At 37.2% G+C, this 12,700-nt stretch overlaps 3 protein-coding genes across 3 annotated transcripts; all 3 read left to right on the top strand.

The window, feature by feature from the left end:
• The first annotated feature begins 477 nt into the window (after positions 1–477).
• LOC122418904 (uncharacterized) lies at positions 478–2,465 on the top strand. The gene is made up of 7 exons (XM_043433013.1): positions 478–487; positions 896–1,048; positions 1,166–1,267; positions 1,383–1,531; positions 1,634–1,801; positions 1,930–2,134; positions 2,407–2,465. The coding sequence occupies exons 1-7, from the start codon at positions 478–480 to the stop codon at positions 2,463–2,465; spliced, it is 846 nt and encodes a 281-aa protein (XP_043288948.1).
• A 6-nt stretch (positions 2,466–2,471) lies between these two features.
• LOC122418532 (serine protease inhibitor 3/4-like) lies at positions 2,472–6,298 on the top strand. Its single transcript, XM_043432798.1, has 5 exons — positions 2,472–2,562; positions 4,692–4,883; positions 4,961–5,108; positions 5,293–5,452; positions 6,138–6,298. The coding sequence occupies exons 1-5, from the start codon at positions 2,488–2,490 to the stop codon at positions 6,181–6,183; spliced, it is 621 nt and encodes a 206-aa protein (XP_043288733.1). The 5' UTR covers positions 2,472–2,487; the 3' UTR covers positions 6,184–6,298.
• Positions 6,299–6,833: 535 nt separating this feature from the next.
• On the top strand, positions 6,834–10,444 carry LOC122418903 (serine protease inhibitor 3/4-like). The gene is made up of 6 exons (XM_043433012.1): positions 6,834–6,850; positions 6,944–7,148; positions 7,690–7,893; positions 7,972–8,116; positions 8,212–8,371; positions 10,309–10,444. The coding sequence occupies exons 1-6, from the start codon at positions 6,834–6,836 to the stop codon at positions 10,442–10,444; spliced, it is 867 nt and encodes a 288-aa protein (XP_043288947.1).
• Positions 10,445–12,700: the final 2,256 nt, after the last annotated feature.

The following is a 12,700-nucleotide window of genomic DNA, read 5'->3' as shown; positions in this document are numbered from 1 at the left end:
AGACAAATGTGGGAACTTGGTTTCTGGAATATTTAACATGCTGAAATTCTGCTCCACTGATTTGAATGATCCACTATTTGTCAAGTGACTAGCACCTTCGAAAAGACACTTGAGAACCTTGGCTCTGATGTCATGTTTTTTTTCAATTCCGTTGTTCCACGCCGGAAGACACCGAGTGATTTATATTTCGGATGTAACCAAATTTCGAGTTGCTCATGTGTACAGAGAAGTTCGACACTCGATACTCCAGCCCTTTTATGATAAATGGAACACAGTTTCAGCCATGTGGACAAATATCAGTAAAATATGTTCATTTTGACTTTGAATAGAATTTTTTTTCAACCGGGCTTTATTCTTGTTCTGGGGATTGTGAAAGCGACGGAATTTCACACTATAAAAAGCCGATATTTCCAGTTTTCATATCACTTTGGTGCGATTTTTTGATTGTTGAGAGGTCAACCTTGTTACGGAGGCGGAATGCGTTCACGTGAGTTACCATCGACAATGTTCCTCACATTTTGAATTCAGCTTGAATTAAGCAATTAATGCTTGAATGAACGTTTTTTCGTTCCATTGTCAGTTTTGCTACTCGTCTCATGAAATCTCACTCGAAATGATTCAGCAACGCAACCATACTGAACTAAAAATTTTCTCAGCTTTCAAAATCCGTTCGTAGAATTCTCAAAATGTTCAATCTCAAATTTACATCCTTCGGAAGATCTTTCATTTTATTTAGAAAAACGTACAAGTAAAAAAATGAATACGTATTTTTTTTTCTCTCACGTTATACTAATGATATTTGCTCGGAAAAGTACATTTTTTTTTACCGATGATTGAACTATTATATAATTTGTTTTAAATTACAAAAAAATATCGAAATCACTTTCCATCGCAGTATTTGCAGTCAGTCTTGTCACATTGTGCATCACGATAAATTCACACGCACTCGTGAAACTCTCACATGGGAAAACTCCACCCTCCGATGATCTAAGGGAACAAGATCAGCATCTTTCACCTCCGGCACCCCTGGTGGAAGATATGACAGAATGTAAATAATTTGTTTTCCTAAGAGTAATTTTTAAATGATAATTAAAACAGTCAGCTTCGTATATGAAGATTGTGGAATAACTAGAGTAATTTCGAAAATGTTCGAATGTGATTTCAGTATTTCGGAATATTCATTCGTTGTGCAAGGCCTATTCGCTAATGAATCGAAAACCAGCGAATGCAACAACGATTCTGGAACCAGCAACGAATTGCATGAACAGTAAATAGCTGCTTTCTCAACTCCTTGTAATCGAATTTTGAAAAATTTATTTCCTATTTCAGAAATTATATTTATGATTTTTTTTTTTTTTTTTAATTATTGCTTTCCATCGTAGCGTTTCCTGAAATTGCAAAATTGTGTGGGACGCTAGACTCGATTGGGGTCCCGGAAGCAACGAGATGTACGTTTTCGCCAACGGTAAAAAATCATGGCTTCCAACTCGTCTCAAATCTAGCGAGAAATTACTCGCTCAACCTGCCAGCAGTGAGTCTCTTGAAATAATCGAATTTAAGCATTGGGAGGGATGGAAATGACAGTAAATCATTTCTGTGTCCAAGATTTTTAAAATTTGACTTTTTTTCACAGCTAACAAATATGTCCAGCCACGATCACGTTATTTCACCTTTGAGCTCCTTCATTTACATGGCAATGATCTCTTATGCGAGTCCAGAAGGAAGCGGATTTTCTGGACTTCCGAAAAACAAAATGAAGATGGCAAAACTTGGATTTCATCAATTCTTGAAGTACATGGGTGTAAGTGTGAATTGATTTATATGAGCGAGGATCCTCTTTAGATAACTTGGAAATAATAGGTTTTTTTTTATTTAAAAAAAAGTATATTTTCGATTAAATTAGAATCATTCTCGTTGAACGTTTGACAGGATCATGGTGTCCGCATAAAAACAAAAATTTTCACCGACCATGACGTCACCCAGTTGGATCCCAATTTCATCAAAGTGGCCAAACGAATTTTCCATTCGGAAATTGAAACAGTTGATGTGATCGATGGATCCATGGGTAACAGAAAAATAAACGAATGGATTGCTGCTCAAACGAACAGTAGTGTAGCTCACATATTCGAGCCACGTGAGTTTATTTATGGGCTAATAACAAGTTTATTAAATTGCACTGTTGGAGTCTGTTGGAGTAAACGTATCCTATTGAGTTATTCGATTGAAAAGCCTCCATTTCAGAACGTCTCAACAAATTAAAAATCATCAAATTCTGTTTTTAAATGAATTAAAAAATATCCACAACTTTTTTCCAAGCACAATGTACATTATTTCTGTCATTGATTTATTTTAGAGCCTGTTGATGATGAGCCAAACGTCGTTGTCGCAAACACCATCTATTTCAAGGGAATTTGGAAGTACAGATTCTCATCCAGTCCGGGGCATTCTTTTCAACTCGGCGATGACGATTGGGTTACGCTACCGACTATGAACGTTGCTGATTATTTCCAATATGGCCGAATAGAGAGCGTCGAAGCTCGGTTCGTTGAAATTCCTTACGAGGTAAATTTTTAAGGCAACTATTGAGTGTAATATGCTAGTCAAATGAGTGCTTAATTGCCAAAACACTTTTAGACCAAGTTCAACGTACGGATTAAATGTACTGTTAGTGAATTTGTATTGCAGCATATCTCATTAACATATAAAAATATTAAAAACGATAGTTTTGCAAAATCATCGACTGATTAATGCAAATTTTCACGATGACACATTTTCACTGGTATTTTTCAAAGAATTATCTGCGTTTTTTGATCGATTTTTTGCACCACCTTTCATTTTGTTCCTTAACTGATCTTCTACAAATCCACCATGTAGTTTTTTTTTAAACTTAATCGTTTCACTGCTGCATCTAATTCTTCGTTAAGGGAAAAACTTTTTTATTGATAATTTCTGAAGGAATGAATTTTCGAAAAATCTACGTGGTGAATTCGTAGAGGATCACTTGAGGAACAAAATGAAACTTGGTGCAATAAAATCGGTCAAAAGATACAGATAATTCTTTGAAAAATACCACTGAAAATGGATCATCGTGAGAATTTGCATTAATCCGTTGATGGTTTTGCAAATCAATTGTTTTTAATATTTTTTCACGTTAATAAAATATACTTTAATGCATATCTACTAACAATACATTTAATCAGTGCGTTAAACTTGGTCAAAAAGGGTTTTGAAAATTTAGCACTCATTCGACTATAGCATGCAGTTGTTACATCATGATCAGCACCCTTTGACTTAATAAATTTCTAAGCCCCAACGACAGTAACCTAACAATCGACGAAATAAACCACAGATACAAAATAAAAGAAAATGTAATACACCAAAATAGGCCTTCTATAAAACCAAATATCATATCAACGCATAAAAATTATCAGAGCAAGGGGAAAGAGTTGGCCTAACGCAATAACACTAGAGTCACTACACACTATTACCATAGGCCCCTCTTGCGCAGCCTTCGAAGCAACTGAGTCATACGCGCTTCGCGCATCGCACAAACCATAGGGCAATCCTTATCACAGAGTGTGGCACGTGCATGGCAAGACTAAAATTATGAACAGAAAAACAAAAGGAAGATTTCTGTGAAAAGCCATAAAAATGGCATTACTAAAGCCACGAGTACCCTCTTTTCAAGGCCTTGGATTCAAGGCCTGGAATTTTGGAAGGTCAACCTTGGAAACTCCTAGCTCACCCCTCAAAGCATAGAAGTCACGCGATCCCGATTTAGCGAACCAATCGGCAGAACCAGTTGCAGATGGGAGAAATCCTATAAAACGGGACACTCGGACACTGGAAAGGCAGTGTCTTCGTCGAAATCTTTTATACGTTAGCGAACAGAACAAAGGAAAAGGACTTGGTCAGAATTTTTGATTAATTCTTTACTGAAATCCGGAGATAGAAAGTTTTAAGAAATAAATTCAAGTTAATCTCACTGTCTTAGACCTAAACCAAAGCGGATTTCGAAATATATCAAGCAATTAGCCAAATAAAATAATTATTATTTTAATCTAACTCGGCGCGAGCATTTGTAATTGCTCTAAACCTACGACGACGCTTCGAACTCGGACCATTGTATCGGAACTCAAGAGGGAACAACCAGTAACTTCTAGTAAAGAATCACAGCAAGTAGCCTAGAAAGAGAAATCTAGTGAGTACACCTTTATGCAAACCAAACTTCATCGCATCACCTCAAAAGGGCTCATCTGCATGCCTTCCGGGTCCAAATCAACCTAACTCACAAAAAGAAACATCATTCTTGCGCTCCCATACTCAACAGACGTGGCTCTCGTCCCTGGGTAAAGGACTTGAGTGTCTTGACCCGAAAGAAGAGTCAATACCGTGTCGCGTACCCCCCTTACTAATTCAAAATCTAATCCAAAATCTTCTACGGGGACGTAACACAGTTGAGTAGTGTCCTTAACCCTTCCAGATTCACTTCTTTTCGCATTTTAGTATTCACGATGGTGTTAGTTTTTTTTCTCAAATTATGTGCATCTCAATTTCTCATTCCCCGAAATGAATGTTAGAAAGTTCGATGCATTGATGCTAAATTATTGAAAATTTAGTTACAACACTATTCGGATTTGCTTTCAATTTCCTTTGAATTTTATTGAACTTTAAGAAACTTCCATTTTCAGAGCTCCTACAATATGAGCATGTACGTTATACTTCCGGACAAAGTCGAAGCTGATAATTCGAGACTGTTGCGTCAACTTCGGCCCGAGATCCTAACGAGGATGCTTTCGAACAGCACAGAGAAATTCGTCCAGCTTTTGTTACCGAAATTCAAGATCGAAACTGAAGTTCCCCTTCATAAAGCATTTTCAAGGGTCAGCATGCCCTGTATTATTGTTTGACGAATTCGAATCAGTGAATTTTCGATTCTTTATGAGTGTTCGTTTTATAGTCATGTGATTGGAACTGTTTCCCATTCAATCTGAAAACCAACTCATCAAAAATCTCTGACACTCCTCGATTTCACCGTGTACGACAAGCCAAATCAAAAGTCGTTTTCGAAATAGACGAAGAAGGCCTCCAAACTCCGATTTCACATGGTCAGTCCAAATACATTGTTCAATATTTTTTTTACAACATTTTTCAGTCCAAAAGTGTTGTTAAAAAATCATTAAAATTATTAAAATTAAATAATTAAAATCATTACCATTTCAAATAAAAATATAGCAAATGAAAAAGTGAAATATTAGTAAAGAAATGAAATCATTTTTATCTCTGCCTCAGGAGGGCTTCCCGGGAGAAATGATCGCTTCAAAAAGAATCCACAGTATTTCATAGACGAAGACAAATTCGTGATGTTCGCAGCGAATCGTCCTTTCATTGCAATTGTCGTCAGCAAGGGAAAAGTTTTCATTCCTATTTTTTACATCGATTTTACTCTCAGGTAAGAATTTCGAGCTGAGTTTCTCACTCCTGACTGGCACCTGTGATTTTTAATCAGACATTCGACGTTCCTTAATCCACCTTAATCCACAACCTTAATCCACCGTTCTATTAAGCCAAGAGTGTCTTTCTTCACAGAAGGAAATTGATTCGAGATCATATATTTAAACTCGTGAAAAATGTACGTTGTAGTGCACAAGAGCGTCCCATTTGATTCCTAGCTGTCCTCAAAGCTCGGGCGATATTTGATTTGCGCAATTTCTCGAGGCTCTTAGAGCCAGAACTTAGTAATATCCGGGGAATCGACTTCGAAGCTCTTCCGTTCGAAAGTATCATTGCACTTTGCGACTCGAGCAACTTTAACCACTAAAAGCGGTCGGATCAAACGCTCCTCGTCAGCCTCAGTACGTCTCAGGGATAAAAAATGATTTTTTCGTATTTCTTTGTTTCTCTGGGTATACCAGCGGATTTTGATGAAATTTGCTTTTTCCTGTCGAATCTCCACTCTCCCTGATGGACCAAATGTTTGCACGAGGGCCTGGGGAAACTGTCGGAAACTCGATTGATATAAAAAAAGCTCAGAAAAACTGCTCCTCGTCAATCGATCGGTGCACGAATAGTTTTTGAAAGAAAAATTCCATTCCATTGACAAATTTAAAAAACGAATGTTTTTTACGATGTTTCAGTCAATTCAGAGTCAAAACAGGTCGTCGTCGGCCCACGTCTCCGTGAGCTGCGTGTCGAGAAAATGCTCAACAATTCTGTCTCCAATTAGCAGCGTTCAACTTCCAAACCCTCCCATGATGATGAGCTGATCTCATGACTCGAGTTCGAGGCGTTTTTCGACTTCCACGTTATTAGTTTAACACCTTTTCATGGAAAACAGCATGGTCCCTCCTTTTTCGAAAAATCCGGAATGATTTTTGCCATAATTCAAGTTTCAGGCTTTATCCAGTTCTAAATCAAAGACAAGCTCCATCAATTTTAGAATCCATCTAAGGATCCATCAAGAATCGTGATATATTTCAAGCGTTTTATAGTAAAATTATGCTCTAAAATTTACTACCAATGAGAAGTACTTTTTTACGAATATTGTCATGTAAGAGAATTGAATAAAATTTTTCGATCGGCGAATGCAGAGGATCTTCAGCGTTGAAAACATGTGCAAGAAAAAGAAGTTAAACGAGTCGTTGCGAACATTTAAGGTAGTTCGAGACTCTGAATATTACCGATGGACTGATGGACACGAGGAAAATCGACGAATGGGCCGCTGCCCAAACAAACAACAAAGTCATTCAAACAACCAAACCGCCTAAGATTGTTTTTTATTTCTTCTAATCATTTCAGCCGTAAAATCCCCATAAAAATATTCAATTCCGGAAATGATTCGACTTCTATGGTAAATCAATCAAAAAAATTGAATTCACTTCTTCGAAATCTATTGACCATCCACTCCACATAAAAAACGTTTATTCATTCCATATCCTGTTAGTCGTGCTCCCGGCATCATTTTTATGAATACCATTTACTTCAAGAGAACTTGGAAAAAGCCATTCAATAAATCCCTCACTGTACCACGTCCTTTTCACGCAATCAACAATCACACGGTCGACGTACCAACTATGTACACACTCGGACGTTTTAAACACGGCCGGATTGATGCTTACAAAGCCCAGTTCGTTGAATTTCTTTACGCAGTAAGAAACCCTTTCATTTTTCACGTTTACTCGCTTCCACAAATTTATTTAAGGAATAATTTTGTATCAATGTGATCGAATGACTGACATCGGTGAAGGTGCAGTTGGTGTGTGGCTTCAACTCTTCAAGCTAAGCAGCATCTGGCAAGGCCAATACTTGGATGGGTGACCATTTTTCATGACTTTTAATGTGAAGTGAAAAGTGAGATGAAAAGTGTATATCGGTGTGTAAAATAGGCCCGCAAAAACCCGGAAGGAACAATTGAAAAAATAAGCAATTAGAACTGTGTTGCGATTTGAAATTACGGGAATATTAAATCGCCGAAACTGGAGGTAGTTTGTCACTGTATTTAAGGTATTCTGTGTTTAAGGATAGAAGTTGCAAAAATGGGAGAAGCAGCTTTTCGTATATAACCGAGACTTCTCGGAGGTTAGGAATCAGTCCAAACTTCGAGTGTACAATTTGCGCCACTAAAAAATACGCTCATGCGAAAAAAATATACTACCTTAGTGATGTTTTATAAGTAATTATTCGTTACAGAGTAATGACAAAAGCGACACGATGAGCATGTTCATAATACTGCCGGACGATTGTGTGTACAACGTTTGGTCACCGCTGATACCGGCACTAGAGCCTGAGACCTTAATGGAGAAGTTTTCGAACAGCACGGAGAAGGATGTCGAAGTTTATTTGCCGCAATTCAGAATTGAAACTGACCTTCGATTGGATTCAATAATTGGCTGGGTTTTAAACTTTTTTTCTCGTTATTTGATCTTCCAAGGTTAAGAACGTTCTATTTTCAATCGTTAATTTAATCCACAGTTCTTCCATTCGTGGTTCCGTGCCAGTTTGATAGCCAAAGATTCGAGAGTTCTCGATCCATCGATATCGCTGAATGTCACTAAAACCAAAACAAAAGTTGTGATCGAAGTCGACGAATCTGGTCAAGAAACAGCTGGATCAACCGGTTCGTTGAAATTTGTTGATCACGACATTAGCAGATTCTTCATTCGACGACTAGAAAATTATTCAGAACTTTCGTTTGCTTTTTCGTACCCGCAGGAGTGTTTTATAATACAACCGAGCCTGCGACATCAGATCGAAAAACTCGATCCGTTCCTCAGGGAGTTACACAATTTAAAGTGGATCATTATTTCGTCGCAGTTTGTATAGTGAAGGGGAAAATCCACACTGAAGCCTTTTACTTTCATTCCACCGGCAGGTAATGCAATAAGAAAAACACTAAAAAGTGACGTTCCGTAATGTTTTCTTTAACCAAAGTCAATTAATCGAAGCGATGTTTCTCAGTGAGTTTTTACCTGAAAATATGACGACCTCGATGACAAGGTGGTGAGCAGATCGTTCAAATAACTGTCAATGAATCATTCGAAAACTGGAGGCTACACCCAACAAATCATTCGTGAAGCGAAATAGAAAACAGTCAGTCCCATTATTTTGAAACGAATACAAAATTGTTTTAGCAAAGTTCCATGGCTGATTGGGACATTTTTCCGGAAGTCTTTACTTGAACTTAATTTTATGATATGAAACGAACAACGATTAATCAATCTTCATAAATACAAAAAAAAATCATTAAACTTTATTTTTTTTATTTATTTATCTCTAATTTTCTTAGCGACAACGGAAAACCAGATTTCCCATTTTCCCACCCCTTCAACTCTAACAAGAATTTTAATTTCACTCATCTTCAACTCACTATTTAAGGAGGGTTGATCACGAAATCAGAATAATAAGAATTTGATAAAATTTCGTGATAACATTCTTCGGCATCAAGTATACAAATACAATTTTTGTCAAATTTTTTCACCACATTGTTATCGAATAATTCAGCTTTAAATCGAAGTTCTTATGCACGAGATGTAAACTCTATGCTTATACACGTGAACTTTAGTGCTCAATTACTCGAAAGTTATGTGCTAGAAAAATCTAAAAAAAAATGATATTGTCGTATATATTTTTAAAGAATACATTTACCAAATTTTATGAAATTCTTATCATTTTGAAATTCTTAATATTTTTAACACGGTTTAGTATGGCAACATTGTATCGTCGCGGTCCACCCTCCTTAATTGCCATTACGTTATTGAACAGCGGATCATGGAGCACGCCCAACTTAATCGTGCAACGTTTCATTTGTGACAGTTGGAAAGTTAAAACGTAAGTGGAAATAGTGTCTCGTTAACCCTACACCTCATGTGCCTTTTTTCATACTCTCACCCTCAGGACCGGGGTTTGAACGCACCCCACTCTTTTTCTGCTTATAAATCCGGTCCTACGATGCTAAACTGACTTTATCCTACACCATTTTCTTCGTTTTTTTATAACGAAAAGAATGATGTACGATAAAACTAATTTCAATTGAATTTATATATAAAAAAATCCGTCGATAATCAGTCGATAATGTCGCTTGTTAGGACGGGAGCGTAGTTTGAAGTTCGCGTGGGGTGTGCTCACACCCCAGTCATGCGTTCTAGGGTTAATGTTACTCAAAACGTTCTCGATTTAATTCTCAATCGATCGACGCTCGGTGAGAACGAGCAAATTTTAAATTTCTCGAAGCTATCAAACGGAGATTTATAAAATGATAAAAATATTTGAACGGATGCGAATTTTCGTGGGATGATTTTGCACGAAGCCTCAAACACATAAAGCAACTCAAGCTTAATGCATGAATATATATGCAGAGGCAAACCCGTAGGACACGAGTCTGTCTCGACTCTGCTTCTCCAGAAATGGCTCTCCGGGGGTGATAAAGTTTTATGAATTACCACACGCAACGTCCCCACGAGCGCTCTCGCTGCATTCGCGACTACAACTCTGACTATGCGTTTCCTCTAAGGGATCTGTCTCTATTCTCGGTTTTACTTTTTTTCAGACTCCTTTTTACGATACGTTTTTTTCACATGTATCCAACTCTTGCTGGAGCACGAGGGTTGGAAGTCACGTTTAAGGAACGAGACTAAGGTGTGCAGTGTAATAAGCCGAAGAATGAGTGTAAATTCGCTGAAGTAGAGACACGAGAGAGACCAACTTTTCGTCTTTTCTCTGTTACCCTGACGTATTTCCTAATACTTGCTACCATAGCGTACATCTGATCATGAGAAATATTCGTCTCACGTATTTCGCATATTTGTTTAGGATTGACACGAGCGGTTTGCTCAAAAGTTTCAAAATCCTCGACACTAAACCACCGATACTTTGGATCAAAATTTTGGATCGGACTAAAAAGTACTTGGAATGGTTGATTGAAGTGACAAGGCTCTCGAGCGACTAAATAACTTCAAACATCAGAATGTCAAGAACAATGTAGAGGAATGCGAAATAAAAAAATATTTCTAAAGATCTGAATTATTTTCGCTTTTCGAAGAAAAATGATAATGAAGACAATGGTGATTGCTTCAAAAATGTTTCACAGCACAATAATCCTTCAATTTTTAATATTCCTATATGATTTTAGTTCCGGCGATACCCACTGCTTTACAAATCAAAACCCTCTTTGATTTTTCATCGCAGATAAAACAATCCCCCGGAATCATAGAGACCATGGAGAAACATATGGGTTCCTGTGGAGTAGTTTTACACCGAATTGACCCGAGATATCAGAGTTAAACAATCCTATAATGGAGTTGAAATACCAATAAATAAACCCTGAAAATTCGAAAAATCTGTTGCCACACCGGGTGACCCCCTTAAGGAGGGTGGATCGCGACGATACAATGTTGCCATGCTAAGCCATGTTAAAAATATTAAGAATTTCAAAATGATAAGAATTTCATAAAATTTGGTAAATGTATTCTTTTAAAATATATAAGACAATATAAATTTTTTTAGATTTTTCTACCATATAGCTCTCGAGTAATTGAACATTAAAGTTCACGTGTATAAGCATAGAGTTCACATGTATACAGTTATACATCTCGTGCATAAGAAGTTCGATTCAACGCTCAATTATTCGATAACCATGTGATAAAAAAATTGTATTCGTATACTTGATGCTAAAGAATGTTATCACGAAATTTTATCAAATTCTGATTATTTTGATTTCGTGATCCACCCTCGTTAATGCTGAAATCCAGTAGGTTAATGCTGTCCCCGAGATACTGCCTCATCGTACGTCAGAAATGTACTCACCATTCGAGCAAACACAGGGCGAAAGGGGACAAAGAGGAAAAGGAGAATTTTTGAAAGTTCCTCACTTTCGAACAGAATGTAAGAGGCATTGCTTCTGCGTAACTGGGGCCTATCTCTGGAATTTTCTCCCAGAAAATGATTTCAATTTAGAAAAGGCCTCTTTTCGTAGATCGGTGGAAAGTACATTGATGGAAAGATTAGCTTATTAGATTAAGATAAATAACACTAGCATCGATTGAACAACAACAAAACAGTGCAATAAACAACAAAATGTAGCGTAAAGATGCATAAAAATTTTAAAAACTGTACAACAAATGCAAGTCTTTGGCTGTATGCCAAAGAACATATTCTAGCGCATTAATAAACTCTATTCTATTCTATTCTATCTCTAGTACTTTTCTATAGAAATTTTCGACCTCGTTTTCTCCGTGTGGGTAAAAGATGAGAGCAGTAGCCAGAATTGTGACACCTGATTAATAAAAGTCTTCCACGAGTCATAGACATGATATACGATAAAAATTCGAACAATATTTATAGGAAAAGTTGACACTTCGTATGCCAACTCACGAAAGATTAACGATCCGTTAATGTGACAAAGTTTGAAAAATTACGGTAGAACGTTGAATGTCACGGTATTAAACATTATCGATGAGATGTTTGGAAGCGTCGTTACTTCTGTAACGATAATGGCAAGGAAATCCCCCAAATCGAATTCGAATAAAAAAAACGTAATGGGGTGTCCATAAATCGACGGATGACATATTGACTGAATGCGCGAAATGAATAGCTTTTTGCGAATATATCGATGACCGCTTTCATTCTATAAAAGCCGAACTTTTCCAGATTTTTAATCATTCTGGATCGTCTTGCTATTTCCGGAATCTCACTCGCTCCGTGGCGATATGCGTTTACGTAAGTTGACAAAACACAGTGCTCTCAGTCGTCGTGAAATTTAGCATCTACGAACGTCCTGCTGAGGCAGTATTCGAGAGTTTCCAATGTTAGCAACAAAGCATGTTATTTTCTCCTAACAAAACAATCTGCTTCGATGAGGCTGGAAACTCGACGATATGTGCTCTTCTCTTCAATGAAAATTTCGTTCTATCGATAGTCTGCTTTTCAATAACTTTGAATTCGTTTGAAAACTTTTTGCAAGTCCGTTGTCCATTCGTTCGAATCTTTCGAATTGATGTGTGCAAAAAAATGTGCATTTGGTTTCGACAAATTAGTGGACTTTTGAACGTTTATTTTCATATCAAAATCATACTCGTCAAGGGGAAATTAATCGTCGATTTTCATCGCAGTATTCGTCGTTGGTGTCGTCACGTTGTACGTCACAACAATCTCCCATGCAGCGAAGAAACAAAATGGTGGATCGAGTTCTTTATCGTATGCAGAA

Source organism: Venturia canescens, chromosome 1 (assembly GCF_019457755.1).
Source record: "Venturia canescens isolate UGA chromosome 1, ASM1945775v1, whole genome shotgun sequence".
NCBI classification, from domain to species: domain Eukaryota; kingdom Metazoa; phylum Arthropoda; class Insecta; order Hymenoptera; family Ichneumonidae; genus Venturia; species Venturia canescens.
Note: the sequence above shows the minus strand (reverse complement) of the source record. Positions and strands in the feature narration are given on the sequence as shown.